This window comes from Polypterus senegalus, chromosome 14 (genome assembly GCF_016835505.1).
Source record: "Polypterus senegalus isolate Bchr_013 chromosome 14, ASM1683550v1, whole genome shotgun sequence".
In the NCBI taxonomy this organism is placed as follows: Eukaryota; Metazoa; Chordata; class Cladistia; order Polypteriformes; family Polypteridae; genus Polypterus; species Polypterus senegalus.
The window spans coordinates 145093199-145110223 of NC_053167.1; the positions used below are offsets into that span (position 1 = coordinate 145093199).

At 48.1% G+C, this 17025-nt stretch overlaps 1 protein-coding gene across 4 annotated transcripts in view; it reads left to right on the top strand.

Annotated features, from left to right (window-relative positions):
• The window catches only part of LOC120514280 (monocarboxylate transporter 7-like), a 26121-nt gene continuing 9096 nt past the window's right edge, over positions 1-17025 (top strand). For 2 of the 4 annotated variants that reach the window (XM_039734584.1, XM_039734586.1), the window contains exons 1-2: positions 77-551; positions 16313-16445. Coding sequence is in view for 1 of the 4 variants with exons in the window: in XM_039734583.1 (XP_039590517.1) it covers positions 841-889; positions 16313-16445 (182 nt within the window). In the remaining 3 variants the exon portion in view is untranslated. Of the gene's footprint in view, positions 890-9470; positions 9633-16312; positions 16446-17025 lie in introns of those variants that run through there. The other 2 variants (XM_039734583.1, XM_039734585.1) reach the window with 2 other exon arrangements.

Below are 17025 nucleotides of genomic sequence, written 5' to 3' on the forward strand. Positions count from 1 at the left end.
GGGTCTGCCCACCTGTCAGCAGTACAGAATTCCGTCCTGGCAAGACCTGTTACAAGTGAAAAGGGCTGAAATGGGCATATCATGGTGTCTAATGTTCTGTGTTATGGAAACACTAGAGGAGCAGGCCCTGGGCAGCCCGGTGCTCTCTCATATTTAAGATGCTTTCCTCAGTAACGAGGCTCCAGTTTACCATTCTGAACTTGTGGCTTCTTGGGCGCCTTTCCCCCTCCCACGCTTCTGTTTGCGTGCCTTTATTTAGGGGAAAGTTTACAGACACGCAGCCCTTTGGAGAGTATTAGCCCTCCATTGAAAGGATTAAAGTCCAATCCGGCGGCGCATTGTTTTCACATAAAGCGTCGCGCACGCGAGTTCTGTCAAGCGTCCAAAGTGGGCGTGCCCTCCGATAATAAGGGGGCGGTGTCGCTGGCTCCTTGTACCGCCTTGATTTTAACGAGTCTCGTCCGCAGTTCGGCGACATTCGGGTGCACCACCGACAGCCCCCAAATGGAGGTGTTAGTGTTGTTCGACCAGACACCTCGATCGCTGAATGTGTGAGTGACACCGTCGACACTGATGATGATGATGATGATGATGATGATGCTGCTGTGGCATCTTCCTGGATAGCAGCTGCATTTGTGAGCTCCTGTTCTGCGCGCTCAGCGAATCCCTCAGCTGTCCGCTGCTATTTATACCCATGGACTGTGGCAAAGGGAAGCTGCACAGACGGGCGGGAAGCGGGCGAAGTTTACTGGGTTTTTGAAGGGTCTCGCCGAAATTCTTTCGAGACACAACAGAAACGCCTCCTTCACGTGCCAAAGGCTGCGAGGCCACACCCCGCCGATGACGGCCACGGACTGGCTGGCTGGCTGGCGCGTCTTCTCCGCAAAAGGTAAGTGCGAGCTCGGGCCACCGCGACCGTTATCTGGAACCGGTCCGCCCTCGGGTATTGGTTTCAGCCGGTCTTGCCGGGAGACACCGGGATTCCTTTATAGCGCCAGGATGCTTCGCTTCTAGTCAAGGCGGTCCCCGTTAGCTTGCTTACTTCCTTCCTTCTCGTTGTTTTCGACTCTTCAAGGAAGAAAGCTTGAAGGCGCCGACCTTCTAACAGGCGAGTTCATAACGCCTGGTGAACTGAACATATGCGCCGTTGGCCGTCTGAACGTTTAATTAGTGCCAGGGGCATCTGTCTGGGATGGAGCGGGGACAGGAACGCCCCTCGGCCTTCCATCAAAAACAATAAGAGGGGCGGCCCACCGCCCTCAGTTCACCCCACTCGCGACAGGTCCGCTCCTCCGTTCAAACAACGCAACGAGCGCCGTAGGACTGCGCAGACGCCGCCGCCGCTGATCACGTGGCCCCGCTCCGTAGGGACTCCCCCGCTCTTTTCTTTCACTTAAGAAATGTTTTCCCCACAAAATGGAGAACCAAAGAACTGCCAATCTATAGGCCAGGGGTCCCCAACTCCGGTCCTGGAGGCCCCTGTGACTACAGGTTTTCATTCTAACCCTTTTCTTAATTAGTGACCTGTTTTTGCTGCTGATTAACTTCTTTTGAATTAATTTTAATTGACTTGTTTTTGAAGATTTGTTTCCCTGAGTCGCTTTATTTCTTTCCTTAAATGGCACCCAAACAGAAGTGAAATGTGAAGTGAGGGAGCCAACAGGCCACCAACTCAGTCAGGGCCTCAAATTCGAATCCATTTCACTCCAACCAGTTGCTTAATGAGGCGCTGATTCTTGTTGTAAATTAAACTCGTTCTTTAATTCCGTCGCCTGATGCTGTTCTCATTGGGCAATGGCAGACATTTCTAAAATTGTTGATTTTCTCTTTTCTAAGAGACTTGAGCAGATCAACATTCCTGAGACCTTCACCTTTCTTAATTTTCAAATCTTGTATGATGGACACAGCCTGCTAGTCCTGATTTGGCTCATTTTGTATCTCGTGATTGTTTGGCAGCTAATGAAGGGGTCTGAGTCTTTAAAAGCAAGTCAATTAAAATGAATTCAAAAGAAGTTCATTAGCAGCACAAACAGGTCACTAATTAAGAAAAGGGTGAGAATGAAAACCAGCAGTCACTGGGGCCCTGCAGGACCGGAGTTGGGGACCCCTGCTGTAGATAGACAGATACTTTATTAATCCCAAGTGGAATTTCACACTCCAGCAGCAGCAGCAGCAGCATACTGATAAAGAACAATATTCAGTTAAAGAGTGATAACAACGCAGGTATAACAGACAAGAACTTTATATAATGTTAACGTTTACCCCCCGGGTGGAACTGATATCATGGCGCCATATCGAAGAGCATTCAGTACCGACTGTGGTGAGAAGAAGTAAGCAAACCCTTTGGAATCACCTGGCTTTAAATTGTAATAAAATGTGATGTGATCTTCATCGAACGATGTTGTAACAAGTAGAGACAAAACCAATAAAGCACACGCATGGCTGTGATCTTTCATTAGAACGTCAGAAAAATGGAGACGAGGACAAGCCATTCAGCCCAACTAGCTTGTCTATCCTGTTCAACTGGAGTGTCCAAAAGTATATCTGGTTTGAGATCTGAAGGTCACAGATGTCCTCATCTCCACCAGACTACTTGGTAACCTGTGGTAACTTGATAGCCAGGGGTCTCTGGTCCTCTGAGGGGAGAAAAGCTTTTTAACATTTGTGTAAAATCTGCCCTTACGTTACCAATGGCGTCCTGTGATCCACTGCGCTAATCGGGCGGATCTTCTTCATGAAACTAATGAAGTGCAAACTTCGGAGGACCCCGGAAGTAACTTTAGTCCAAATAGCCAGAAGATTTTGGGGGTCTTCTGTATGAGAAGGGGCGTTTAAAAAAAAAATAAAATAATAATAGTAACAGAGTGTAATTCAGTACAGCCATTTTAATCAAACTCTGAGATGTGCTGGTTACATTTCTAAAAAGAACGTGTGGAGATCCGTCATGGAAGAAGCCCATTGAAGAAGGTAGCTGTGCTCACCCAGACCTTGTTGCTGCATGTGAAGAGGCTGCCATATCAGTTCAAGCTTCAGGGCCCTGAACATGTCGATCCTCCATTGATGTTAAATCCTTTCGTAATTTAAAACATGCCAATGGTGCCAGCGCTCAGTTTGCTTGAACTCTTTCAGTCTCTCCTGAAGAATTGTAATCAGCCCGGTCGTTCTTCTCGTACCTTTCTCTGGCTCTGCTATGGAGGCCTACACTGCACACAGTGCCCCAGGCTGTAGCAGTGCTTCCACTCGAAGGACTCCAATTCCCAGCAGCCCTAAAGGGATGTCTGAAACGGGCACAGGAGCTACTGGGGTCAAGAAGGGCCAACGGGAAACTTGAATGGGGGCCGGCGAAGCAGCAAGAGGGAGGTCGGTGTTTCTGTGTGTCCCGTGTGTCCCGTCCAGCGTAACCACTGTGAAGTCGTTTGTACCCAGGATCGTTTCTCGCTAGGATGAATGTCATTTGAATAGAGGTGGATTACTCAGGGTGGATTCTCTGAGGGAGCGCTCAGGACCACCGGTAGGACTGTTTCATTCATTTATTACGGAAGCTGTTCCCGGGATCGCCATCGTCGTCTTTACTCCACGCCATTAAATTCCGTTTCTGCCGCATTGCAACTGTGATGAGCCCGTTGTCGTGGGTGTTTATTGTCGGGATTGATCCCTGTGTCCCTGTGTTAGGATATAGCGGGTTGGAGAATGACTGACTGATTGTTGCGTGTGATGTTTGTATCGCCGTAGGGGAAGGGGAGGGTTGCCTGATGGTTTTTGATGTTTCACTTCATTTATTTCACACGTTTGTTTGATTCGCGTCTCCTGTCTGTGAGTGTGTGCGGGTCGGGCTGTGGCTGAGTGCGTTGCTGGAATCCTCACCAAAGAAATAATTAAATCAGCGTCCTACCGATGGCGTGAATGTGAGCGTCACCGTCCCCCGGACCGCTACAAGATGAGGTCTCACTGCTGTGTCACGTCACGTAAGCATAACCTCCCTTGACTTGAGCTCCACACATTGTGTTGTGATTCACAGCCTGATATCCTAATGGCTTTCTCGATCTCCTTGGCACGCTGTCTTGATGTAGTGATGAGCCCCCGGCCTGGGGGTCATGGTGGGCTCATAAGGGGTGTTTTCAACTTTCAGACCACCCATCGTGTATTCAAATCTAACAGTTTTACTTCCCACTTGTAAGAAAGAGACCCTGCAGTCCATCGAGCTCGTCTGTTTAGCTAAGTTGTCCCGATATGTCATCTCATCCAGCGTGACATTTTAACTTTCATCTGCCCAAACTTCTATGCTGTCTAAGCCCCTCTCTAAGAATTGAGCTTATTCTGCATGTTTTGGGTTTCCACCTAGTTGGGCATTCAGGTGGTTAACGTATATCAATATATTTCTAATGGGGCCACTGACATGAAAATATCACCAGAGGTCAATAACAACCCAAGTAATCCACACTTAGATAAAGTAATTAGGTTTAGGGTTATGAATGAAGAGTAATAAAGTGGATGACACGGGGAGTAAGAACTGAACGCGCTAACTGAAGGGTATTGAGGACTCACAGGTAGAAGAAGAGCCTTTGTGGCTGATGAGAGCTTCAAGACGCCTCCTTGTATGTCACATGCATTGCTCAGCTGGGATTTTAGCCCAATCTTCTGCCTTCAAATCTGGAAGGTTCTGGGGCCTTCTTCTCTGAACTCTGATCTCCAGTTCTTTCTGTAGATTTTCAATGGGATTCAAGTCGGCTGACTAGCTGACTGGCTGGCCATTCCAGCAGCTTCTTTTCCTTGGCTGTGTGTTTGGGGTCCATGTCTTGGTGAAATGTCCCCCCTCGTTTCATCTTCAGCATCCTGGTAGATGGCAGCAGAGTCTTATCAAGAATGTCCTGCTACATTTCTCCATCCATCCTTGGTGTGGTGTTTTTGGGGTGATGATGTGCAGCGCCGTTTCTCCTCCAGTGACATCCAAAGAGGGTCAGTTTTGGTTTTCTTCTGACCAGTCTCTACTCTCCCAGGATTTCATTGGCTTGTCCAAATGTTGTGCAGCAAAGTTTCAACGAGCTTCAGCGTGCTTGTGAGTCTTGTGTGGTGAGCGTCCATAGAGGAGGCCATGGCAGTGGCGTGCGTGACTTACTGGACCTGCTCATTCCAGGTCTCGCCGAGTGGTCCTTGGCTCCTCGGATTATTCTTTTGACAGACATCTTGCGAGTAGCAGCTGGTCGTGGCCGGTATTTGGTGAGATGATGTTCTTTCCACTTCTGGATTGTGGCCCGGTTTTATCTTGGTAGAGTAATATATATATATATATATATTGCTCTACTTTTCCCTATTGTATTATTAATATGTAGCCTTTGAATTCCTAATCTCACAGATTTACCACTGTATATACGAGCCTTCCCTTCTATATCTATAACCTCAGGCAATTAGATGTAGTAAAATGACAAGCAGGACTTAAGTTACACATAAAATAATGTATTACTGATAATATTCATAAATAATAGCAAAATGCAAAGTACATTTGAATATTGGCAATCATACAACCTGATCAAATGGTGATATGTAGCTCAGGTGGCACACAGACTTGTAGTTACTTCAAATGTCTCTAGTTAAGGCATCATTGGTGCTCAGCTTTCTTCAGAACAGGCCTCAATCCTGGTCAATATGGCTGAAGCCGAGCTGTGCTCTTCATTGTGCTGTTCTTGTCAGTTCATGGTGTGATGGTCTTCATCAGTTGTTAACAAGAGAGAGAGAATGTGGTTCAGCAAGCACATTTGTGGGTTTTCTGTCCAGCCCCTACAGCCAATAGGACATCCTGGTACTTAAAGGCTTCTGAGACAAGCCAATTCCAAACAGCCATACCTCAGACCAATGGGGGGATAGGACAGAACATCTTAACACCTGCCACACCCAAAACAGATGTTAACGTAACGTGTCAAAAGACTTTAGCAAGGACACACTCGCCAAACTGGTTTAAGACACACCCCCAAATCCTGTCATAAAATTACAAAGAGACTCAGTCATGGGGGGGGGTGCCTCTCACCAAAGTAACACTAAATTACTTTGCTTTGTCTAAATTCTAAATAAAGACATACAAAACATTTATCAAGTCATATGTAAAATCTCACATCACAACAGGCCCCAACGGTGCTCACTGGAACAGTCAGAAGTTTACAAGTATGTCTGTCACCAAAGCCATCGACAGTCAGGTTGTGAAGGTCTTGAGAGAGCTCTGTGCTCTTCCCATCATGAGATGCTGTTTTCCAATAGGAGGCGCTAGCTCTCTGGAAATACATTGTGGTGTCTTAAGTAACTTACTACACGTAAATAGATATAAAGAGGTGATACCCCTCACTTAGTGATACGGCGGTAAGAAATCACATCAGAGAAAGTAACTTCTATCATAATAATAATAATAATCGGCTTACGCTGCATATGAGATGAGGGAAGCGAACAGCAAAACTCAGTCCAAGAGTGAGGGCCCGATGTGTAGAGTCTGCCATCTTCATCGCTGTGTTGGAAGGATTTTCAGGATCGGATGTCAGTATCTCCTATCCGTCCGTCGGCTTCAAAGGTGTGCCGGGCAATGTGCCAAGGCTTTATACTCCTTGTCCATGTGCAGACCCCCACTGAGGTGAATCAAACAAGTAAAAGGAGATCCAATGTCATGCTGACTCTGGCACACAGAAAAGGACACGTTGCCCATCTCACAGTTGGCCCTGTCTTGTCTTGTAATGTTTGCCTAGCAGTTCTAAATGACGAGCCCCTGTGTGCTAAATCTGGCCTGCACATATGAGTGGATTTATAAAATCTGTTCTGTACCGAGCACAGCGACATATTAAACTCAAATTCTGATTACAGATACTTCTCGTGTGACACCTCGGCCATGACAGGCCGTCAGTTAGGACTAAAGCAGCTGATGTTCATTTTCATGTTGCTATCAGGAGTGACAGACGTCCGCTCCTTTCTTGGCTCTCCATGCCTCTTTACGTCTCCTGTTCTTCATGTGTTCAATTCTTATTCCCTGTGTCATTCCACCTTATTCCACAGAACCTCATTTATGGACTTGTGTCTTCATTTCTTTGTGTGTGTGGATTACCGACATCTGGGGATATTTTCATGTCAGTGGCCCCCATTAGAAATATATCGACGCATTCAATACTTGCTTTCCCTGCCAGTGAACTGGTTACGTTAACCACCTGAATGCCCAACTAGGTGGGATCCCAAAACATGCAGAGGGGCTCTTAGAGAGGGGCTTAGACAGCATAGAGGTCTGGGCAGACTGGTGGCAAATGAAAGTTAAAATGTCACACCGGATGAGATGACATATCGGGACAACTTGGTGGCTCTGAGGCTAGGGATCTGCGCTGGCAATCGGATGGTTGCCGGTTTGAATCCCGTGAATGCCAATAGGGACTCTGCTCTGTTGGGCTCTTGAGTAAGGCGGATTGAGTAGTGAGAGGATAGCGCTATATGAATGCAAATAGTTATTATTAATTATTATTACAATTTAACTAAACAGACGAGCTCGGTGGACTGCAGGGTCTCTTTCTCACAAGTAGGAAGTAAAAAATGTTAGATTTTAATACACGATGGGAGAGCTGAAAGTTGAAAAGACCCCTTATGATAAAGGCCTGGGGGTTATGGTGGGCTCATCAAGACAGCGTGCCGAGGAGATCGAGAAAGCCACTAGGATATCAGGTTCTGAATCGCAATGTGTGGAGCTCAAGTCAGGGCAGGTTATGCTTACGTGACGTGACACAGCGGTGAGACCTCACCTTGTAGTGGTCCGGGGGGTCTGCTCAGGTTCACTCCGTCGATAGGACGCTGATTCATTTATTTGGTGAGGATTCCAGGGACACACTCGGCCACAACCCGACACCTGCTGTGAATTGCATGTCAATAGTCCCATTAGAAATATCTTAACTCAGAAAAACGCTGACGTGTTGTGAGGGACGGCCAGCAGCTCAACTCTGCCCGGGACGCCCTGAGGATGGAAGGATGGGGGGAGGCAGATATTTTTGGACACTGCCTCCCCCAAAGCGCTAGATGGCAGCCCCTCTGGAGTGTAGCGGTGCCCTGGATTCCCACAGAGCATCCTGGGACTTGGAGTTTGGTTTCTCAGCCGTGTTGGGTACCGTGGGTGCTGTAAAAGGACCGGAGGAGCCAACGCCTCATCCATAACCCGAAAATCTCACAAGTCACCAGGAGGGAGGCTCAGAAGTACTTCCAGGCTGAAGAAAAAAAAAAACCAAAACAGTTGCCCCTCTGACCCGGGAGTGCCATGTGACTTGCTAGGACTTTATAAAGGTGTGATGGGAGCCCAGCAAGTGAGTCGGAGTCGGGGGGGTAGCAGACAGCACTTGCTGGGAGGTGTGGAGGAGAGATTTGTGCTTCACGGTGATCGTTGTTGTATTTACGTGCCGGTATTGGTGGTGCCCAGGGTGCTACTCCTAGAAGAACAAGAATTCAATATCTTCTTGGTGCGTTCACCCTGTGTGTCTGTTGGGGTTAACGGGGCCACAGCGAGAGACCCAAGCGTTTACAGCGTTCTGTCCTTATCTTCCCAAGACATCACGCTTTATAGAGTCTCCCCTTTATTTTCGCCCCACTCTCATTTTAACGCTCTTGTTGAACCATCTTGTGTGCAGGAAATGGCTCGGCTGTAGGAGTCAAAGCTTTTTATACGTTTTCCTAATTTAGGAATCTTCTGCTACCTTCACTAAGATTTTTTCACAAGCTGAGGAGCTGTCCTGACACGCTAGGAGCTGTCTGGAGATTCCGGCAGAAACCGACACACACATTCCAGGAAAAGGCAGAATATTGTGGAAGTGCGGGCCAACAGTGAAGTCGTTAAGAGATCTCGATTTGACAGAGAATGGAGTAAGATCTGTAATAAATCTGACAGGTGACCTGATGGCCACACGCTGTCAACAGAAAGGAAGGTGTCGGTGACGTTACTCGTTACGTGTGGCTTTACATTAACAGCGGTTTAGTGGGTCACAGCCTGGCATTTCTCGAATTTTACACCAAACGTACGACGTGAGAGGCAAAGCACAGCTTGTGTGAGACACAGAAAGATCACAAACATGTCCACTGCGAGTGACATCACAGCAGCAACACGCGGGTGTCACGATGTGCGCAGTACTAGAGTGGCGGACATTTTAGTGTGAATGATTGGGTGATGTCACACAGTTACACTGAGCTCTGCGTTCTACGAGGCCCTCGGGATATTCGCGTCACTATTTTTATTTTTATACTGCATTGAGGATGACTTGTGTTCTGTTCTGTTCTGTGTATTGTATTCTGTTGTATTGACCCCCTTTGTTTGACACCCACTGCACGCCCACCCTACCTGGAAAGGGGTCTCTCTTTGAATGGCCTTTCCTGAGGTTTCTTCCATTTTCTTGTCTTCCTAGAGAGTCAAGGCTGTCAAGAGGCAGGGCCTGTCAAGTCCACTGCAGCATTTCTTGTGTGATTCTGGGCTCTGCAAAAGTAAATTGTATTGCTAGTGTGCTTCGGATTGTGTTGAAAGGTCCATTTCTGGTTGAACTTCAACTTATGGATGTGAAGACGCGGCTCAGCTCCAGGTCTCCTTCCATTTTGGGAGCCTCTTGATCCCGACATTGTCATGAACTGAGATGAGCCAGCAGGTGAGGACAAGCACACACATTCCAAGGGGAAGGTGAAAAAAGTACAAAAGTGCTGTTATTATAAGGAACAGAAAAAAAATCAAAACAGTGTCCCCAGGTGTAATACCTAAATATCATAAATAAATAAATGCAAAAAAATGAAATCTAAGAGTTAAAATCCACTAGAACGTAAAACAACAGTCATCAGGTCCTTAACACTAGAATTACTAGAGCCATTGAAAAAAAACTCGTGAATCTGGCCCACCTTAAATCCCTTCGCACCTCTGTGTCAGCGTCTTTTGTGTTGTAAATGTCGATCTGCACAAGCAGCCTGCTATACCATCCCCACCTCCACCTCAGAATGGGCAAGAAGTTCTGCCAGTTCCTCTCCCAGTTCCAGAGTTTTTTCTTGTCTTCTTAGAGAGTCGAGGCTTGGGGGGCTGTCAAGAGGCAGGGTCTGTTAAAGCCCATTGTGGCACTTCTTGTGTGATTTTGGGCTATATAAAAATAAATGGTATTGTATTGTATAATGTTCTCCTGCTCTCGGAGTGGGTTACCTTTTGGCTCCTGTGTGTGTGTGTGTTCACCCTGTAATGGACTGGTGTGTCCTGCCTTGCCCCCAGTGCTTGCTGGGATGTTAAGATGGATTCTGTAATTGGATTTGTTGTTTGGGCTCTTTTTTTTTTATCGGATGGTATTTGAAACTTGCTGTTGAATTTCCGTTTGTTTTCAGACGATGTCAACGCTGGCACACTTTAATTAAAAAGCAGCATTTTCAAATGAAAACAGCTTCTATCCACACAAGCATTTTAACATGGTTTACGAAACTCAAAATCTCGTCTGCGGTAAAATGACTGAAAAGACCTACTGACGTGTACTTATCTGGCTGACGACTCCTTTATCCAAGGCGACTTTGTGACACAATCGGCTCTGTCTCTCTTGGTTTTCCATGCGGAGCTCAGGCAGGTGACGTGACCTGCTCAGGGTGACACACTGGTGTCAGTAGTGGGATCTGAACCCACAAGCCCAGGGTTTGAAGGCCAAAGCCTTAACCAGTGCACCACCCTAATAAAAGTAATAATACATTTTAATTATATAGCGCCTTTCCCATGCTGAAGGCGCTTATTTCAACAGCAGGGTATACATACAGTATATTACACTGGGTACAGATACGTGTCAGCATAGAACACTCAACAGATGAATACAGGAGAAAAGACAAAGGAATTATAAAAAACAATAAGAGTAGTGAAATCCTACATTCAGTAGTAAAAGAACAGCCTAGCAAATAACATCACTTGTGATTAAACACACACACACACACACACACACACCAGCTATCCTGAGCATCTGCACTGAGACAAAGACGAGACTGAAAGAGGAGGCCGAATGTCAGCTGAAGTTCGACGCCTTCCTGAACAGACGCGTTTTCAGTTGTTTTATTAAAGAGTGAATGGAGTCCGCTGATCTCGTTATTTTCATTCCAAAGTCTGCCCGCTTCAACAACAACAACGACAATAACATTTGTTCCTGTCACCCATTTTCATAGAAATGATGAGCTCAGAGTGCTTTACATGATGAAGAAAAGAGAAAAAAGACAAAATAAATAAGAATTAAAATTAGGGAGCACTACTTGACACAGAGGGGCGGCACGGTGGCGCAGTGGTAGCGCTGCTGCCCCGCAGTTAGGAGACCCTTAAGGGTTCGCTTCCCAGGTCCTCCCTGCGTGGAGTTTGCATGTTCTCCCCGTGTCTGCGGGCGCTCCGGTTTCCTCCCACAATCCAAAGACATGCCGGTTAGGTGGATTGGCGATTCTAAATTGGCCCTAGTGGGTGTGTTTGTGTGTGTCCTGCGGTGGGTTGGCACCCTGCTCAGGATTGGTTCCTGCCTTGTGCCCTGTGTTGGCTGGGATTGGCTCCAGCAGACCCCCGTGACCCTGTATTCGAATTCAGCGGGTTAGAAAATGGATGGATGGATGGATAATTTACACAGAATTAAAGTAAAGTAAAGTTTAAGTAAATTGGAAAAAAAAAAATCTGCAGGGGGTCCGAGGCCACCAGCCCCCTCTAGGCATTCTGTCTAACATCAGTGACCTCAGTCAGTCCTCATGGTATTCAGGGTTGACGATGACGGTCATGTGGACGTCTGGCCTTCAGGCCATCAATGGAGGGACATCACGGTGCTTTGATCAGGTGGTGATGGCGCAGATCAAACAGACGAGAACAGCAGTGACAGTCGGGCGTTGTACAGATTATGGAGCCATCATCATAAGAATAATTCTTTGCATTTATGTAGCGCTTTTCTCACTGCTCAAGGGCCCAACAGAGCAGAGTCCCTGATTTCGATTGCCAGTGCAGATCCTTAGCCTCTGAGCCACCACTGTGCCCACCAGGAATGATAATGATAATTAAATGCACATACAGAGCATCAGAATTAAAGTAAAATGAAGCTGTGAGGAAGCCATGTTAAAGTAATGAGTTTTTAACAGTTTTTTGCTCCACCGTATCAGCCTGGTGAATTCCTATCAGTCAGCTTTTCCTGATTTTAGGTGCTGTGACACCAGAGGGCGCTGTCGCTCCTCTAACCCGACAGACAAACGTCCAGTATGCCAGTTAAAAGCACCCAGAATTATTCTTTTAATGAGTTCTCCCGTAGATAGCGCCTTTAAAGCACCACAGCCACCATACACAGACAAGTAATCTAATAAATACAACGATAATTCTCCTCCACGCCTCCCAGTAAGCTCTGTCAACTCCCTCCCACTCCGGCTCGCTTGCTGGGTCTCCACCATTCCTTTAGTGCTCCTGCTCTTCTTCCCACGTGACTTGCCAGAACTTCCGGGTCAGATGGAGAATCCCAAGTCTTTAATCACCCAGGAAGTACTGTGGGGCTTCCATCCTCGTGACTTGCAAGCACCTCCAGGCTGCTCCCCAGGTCCTTTCATGGCTCGCCCTGGCGGCACCCAACAGGGCTGAGAAACTGGACTCCAAGTCCCAGGATGCCCTGCAGGAATCCGAGGCACCGCTACACTCCAGGGGAGCTGCCATCTAGTGTTTTGGGGGAGGCAGTGTCCTGAAAAAGACACAGTGCATCAGGAGCAGAAGGCCAAAACCTCACCACTTCTTTTAAGTTTAGCTCTTGGAATTCTAAGCAGACCCTCATTTGAAGATCTAAGGTTACGCTTTGGAGTGTAAGGTGAGAGACGTTCTGAGATAAAGGACGGAGCAGATTATTGAAGGCTTTGTAAAACATCAGCCGGATGGTAAAGCCAATTCTAAATGGCACCGGTAACCAGTGCAGTGACGCTCAGACTGGGGTGATGTACTCGGATTTTCTTTTCCTAGTTAGGATTCTAGCAGCGCCCTGCAATGGGCTGGCGCCCTGCCCGGGGTTTGTTTCCTGCCTTGCGCCCTGTGTTGGCTGGGATTGGCTCCAGCAGACCCCTGTGACCCTGTAGTTAGGATATAGCGGGTTGCATAATGGATGGATGGATTCTAGCAGCTCCATTCTGCTCTCGTTGCAATCTATTGATGTCTTTTTTAGGTGGTCCTGAGAGGAGTGCGCTACGGTAATCCAGTCGACTGAACTCATTTCTCAGCATCTTGCAATGTCATATTACAGCTGAAGGCCCTGCTGTCACCCACAGAGTGCAGGTTAGTGACGGCCACAATCAGAGGACCGTAGTGGGCACACAGGAGTGGAGTGATTTAGAAGGTCGCTGCTGTGGTCCGGTGTGAGGCCATTTAAAGCTTTGGAGGTTAATAACAGAATTTTATATGCGATCCTGTAAGACACAGGGGGCCAGTGGAGGTCCAGCACGATGGTGTGATGTGCTCGCTGTTGGTGGTCCGTGTCAGGAGATTTGAATCAACTGGAGCTGTGATAGAAGATTAGAAGAGAGACCTGCCAGCAGGGAGTTACAATAATCAGTGAGGGATGTGATAACAGCAGGGACGAGCGTCTCAGAGTTAGAAAAGGAGAGGAAGGAGCGAACACGGGATACGTGATGGAGGTGGAATGTTTCTTAATGTGCTTTATGTGGGCAGAATAAGGAATCAAAAATGCCACCGAGATTCCTCGCATTGGAAGGTCCGATGAGATCACCGTCAAGAGTGACTGAGAAGGAGCCCATTGTCTTAAGTTGTGCTTTAGTGCCAACTGGCAAGGGTTCTGTTTTATTGCAGTTTAATTTTAAAAGAGTTCGGCTCCATCTGTTTTTTAATTTCACGGAGTTGAGTTGTGAGCTGAGAAGGCTCTGATGAAGTTTCACTTTTAACATTGAAGTAGAGTTGAGTATCGTCTGCATAAAAATGATAGCCCAGTAGTCCAAAGCTACGAATGATGTGCGCCAAGGGGAAGCATAGAGAAGAGCAGAGGGCCGAGGACAGAACCCCGAGGAGCTCCTTGTGTGACCGTCACTGAGCTGGACTTGCTGTGGCCTGTCAGTCAGATCGAAACCACTGGAGGGCAGCGCCAGAGACCCCCGGCAGGTTCTCCATTCTGGACAGCACAGTGTGACATCTAATGGTGTCAAGTGCTGCTCTGGGGTCTAACAGATTGAATACACCGGTCTGTCCAGAGTCCCGAAGCCGAGCAGCTGACAGAGCTGCCCTGACACCACACTGGACGGCTTCCATCAGATTATTGTCACTGGAGAGCTGGGAGGCCACAACACACTCAGGAACGTTTGAGAGGAAAGGGAAGTGAGAAATTGGCCGAAAATGAAGACGGTCAGCGTCAAGAGCAGACCTCTAATCACAGTGTGGTTACAGAAGTGATTTTAAAAGCGGCTGGGACAATGACAGTGTCAAGGGACGCGTCTATTATTGTTGTCATGGTCGGCATTGTGGTGGATTTGAGGAGTACGGTGGCGTTGGGGTCCAGCGCCTCTTCTTACAGAGCAGGTCTTTAACAAACGCAGAAGTGACTGGTGAGCTGGGTGGAGTGGGAAGACTGGGAAAGATCTCAACAGAGGACGGTGTCACGTTAGTTGAATTGTTTATTACGGAAAAAGTGGAGGAATTGTTGGCAGACTTCGGTAGAGGAGGTCATTGGGCCAGTCCATTAACTACAGAACTAGAACAAAACCCTGGGCTTATGATGGCCGCTCTCTGTTATTCTGCCATATTGAGCGTTCTTGGCCGCAGCCAGTGAGTCCCTGTAAGCCCCTTGGTGGTCGGAGAAGGCCTGGACGTGCACAGTGAGGCCGGTCCTACGTGACGTCCTCTCGAGGTGCTTTCATAGCCCGTAATTCTGAGTTGTACCCTGGAGCTGAGCGCTGAGCACTGAGCGGAGACCACCTTGTGCTTTAAAGGAGCTGTGTGATCAAGTGCTGAATGAACGGCTGAGTTATGGTAGTCAACCAGACTGTCTGGCGGTGATATGGAGTAGAGGAAGACAGAAGAAGATCGGCAAGGACAGAAGGACAGACATTGTTAAGGTTTCTGAAAGAAATGAGACCTTTACAGGTAAGAGAGGCAAGGAGACGGTGGGGAGGACCGAGGGTCCCAACTCCCTCCAGATAAGCCGGATGCCTGCCTGATTTGTGACGTGGACCTTCACTTACAGCTCCTGCTCACACCACACAACCTGGGGATACCTGAAGAGACGGTTATGTTGTCGGCCACAGGATTTATTGCAGAATCGTAGCGACCTGTCGGGGATTTGCCTTTGGCGTGTGAATGCAGCATTTAAATCTGCAAACAGCTGAGCAACACAACAAGAGCCATGGAAAGCAACTCCTCGGTGTCCACTGTGTTGGAGTTTGTGTGCAGGGTGACCAGTCAGTGGATGAGACCCTATAATGGGAGGGGCTACGTCACAAGCACAAACCAATCAGAGGGTCTCCTCGGGCTGTGAAGTCCAAAGCCTGAAGCCCACGTCCCTCAGCCTGCCCTAAAATACAGAACTTCATCTGACGCGAGGAGACCCCCTGACTGCTGTGCCCACCTCTTCAGTTTGGCCTTCCACGCCGTGTATCATCCTGGCAGATGGCCTGTCGCATTCCTCTCTTCAAATACGTTTTCAGTGTCACGTCGGCCGCTTCCAAAACTGCAAAGTCACTTGAAATTCCTTTGCTTGACCTCATGGCCCCCAAAGAGCTGCTGCACATCGGACCGCCCTCTCGCAGACTTCCCAGACCCCAAATGTCCGGAATTAAACTGCCATCCAAGGAAAGTGAACCTCCGTCGGCTCGTCCTCTGACTTATTTTAATTGCATTCGTATTTTACGCTCATTTTTGCCTTTTACGTTATTTTGGGGGCGCGGTGGTCTGCTCAGTTTCCACCTCACTCCACCATTCTGGGTTGAAAGCTGACACCTGCCTGTTGCCCGTGTGCAGGTTACCTGCTCTTCTGGTATCTGACGTTTATTCCCACTGCTCTCTGCCCACATGTTGTTATGTTTATTGTGAATTGTGAGCTGGGCCAGGGTGGCTGTCAGGGAGCCTGAACTGGATTAGGCACGTCAAGGGTGTCCCATACGGCAGGCACGTCCTGTGAGAGCAGCACCTCACTACACAGTCGGCGTCCCGACGTTCAAGTGCTGCCCACGCCCGCCGAGTGCCCTAAGCTGACAGCCCAGGCCTCTACCTGCAGTGGGGTCGTGTGGTGACACTCCCTGTGTGACATCTTGGGCCGTGCTTGTATCCTGCTGGCACTGCCACCTTTCTAATGTCCCTCCTGTGCTCACTTCACATTTCTAGAGTCCTCAGCTGCTGAAGGAGGTGGCCATATCTTTGTCGAGCGAACGTCCCTTGTGAGTTTACGTGAGACGGAGCGTCAAGGAGAGACGAGGAGCCTCTGGACTGCGGTGAGGTGCCGTGCAAATGGGAAAAGGTAAGAGCTGTGTGACCACTGGGATTGAGGGTCCGTGTGGAATCGAGGTGGTGGCTTAGTGGGACTTTAGACATTACAGTTTAAATTGGGGGTGAAGGTCGCTCATCATTTAGTGAACTTCTGCCAGTGTTTGGTGACGTCTCGGTGATGTCCCTCCTTGACCCCGCTCACCGCAGCCTCATGTCACCGTGGCTCAGGAGAAGAAGGTGCTTAGATGACCACACAGCTGATTGTGTATTAGTTTTACCTTCAGCAATGCTGGTCATTAATTAAAACAACTAACAAGAAGCCCACCCAGGGGGAGCCACGTCAGTGCAGGTGGAGTGGAGTGGAGTGAGGGACCTCTAGTTCACTTTTCAGCTGGGACACCGGAAATAGGAAGAGATCTGCACAGATTAGGAACACGATTTATAAAGTCCACATGAAGCTCTTACACTTCATCTGCTGTGATTCGAACGCAGCCGTCCGTCCGCTCAGCGCCAGCAAACACCTTCAGTGGACAATAAAGAGAATCGGACGATTGATTTATAATAACGTAAGGATAGAAGAGGATGGATAAGGATATGTATAGCTATACAGT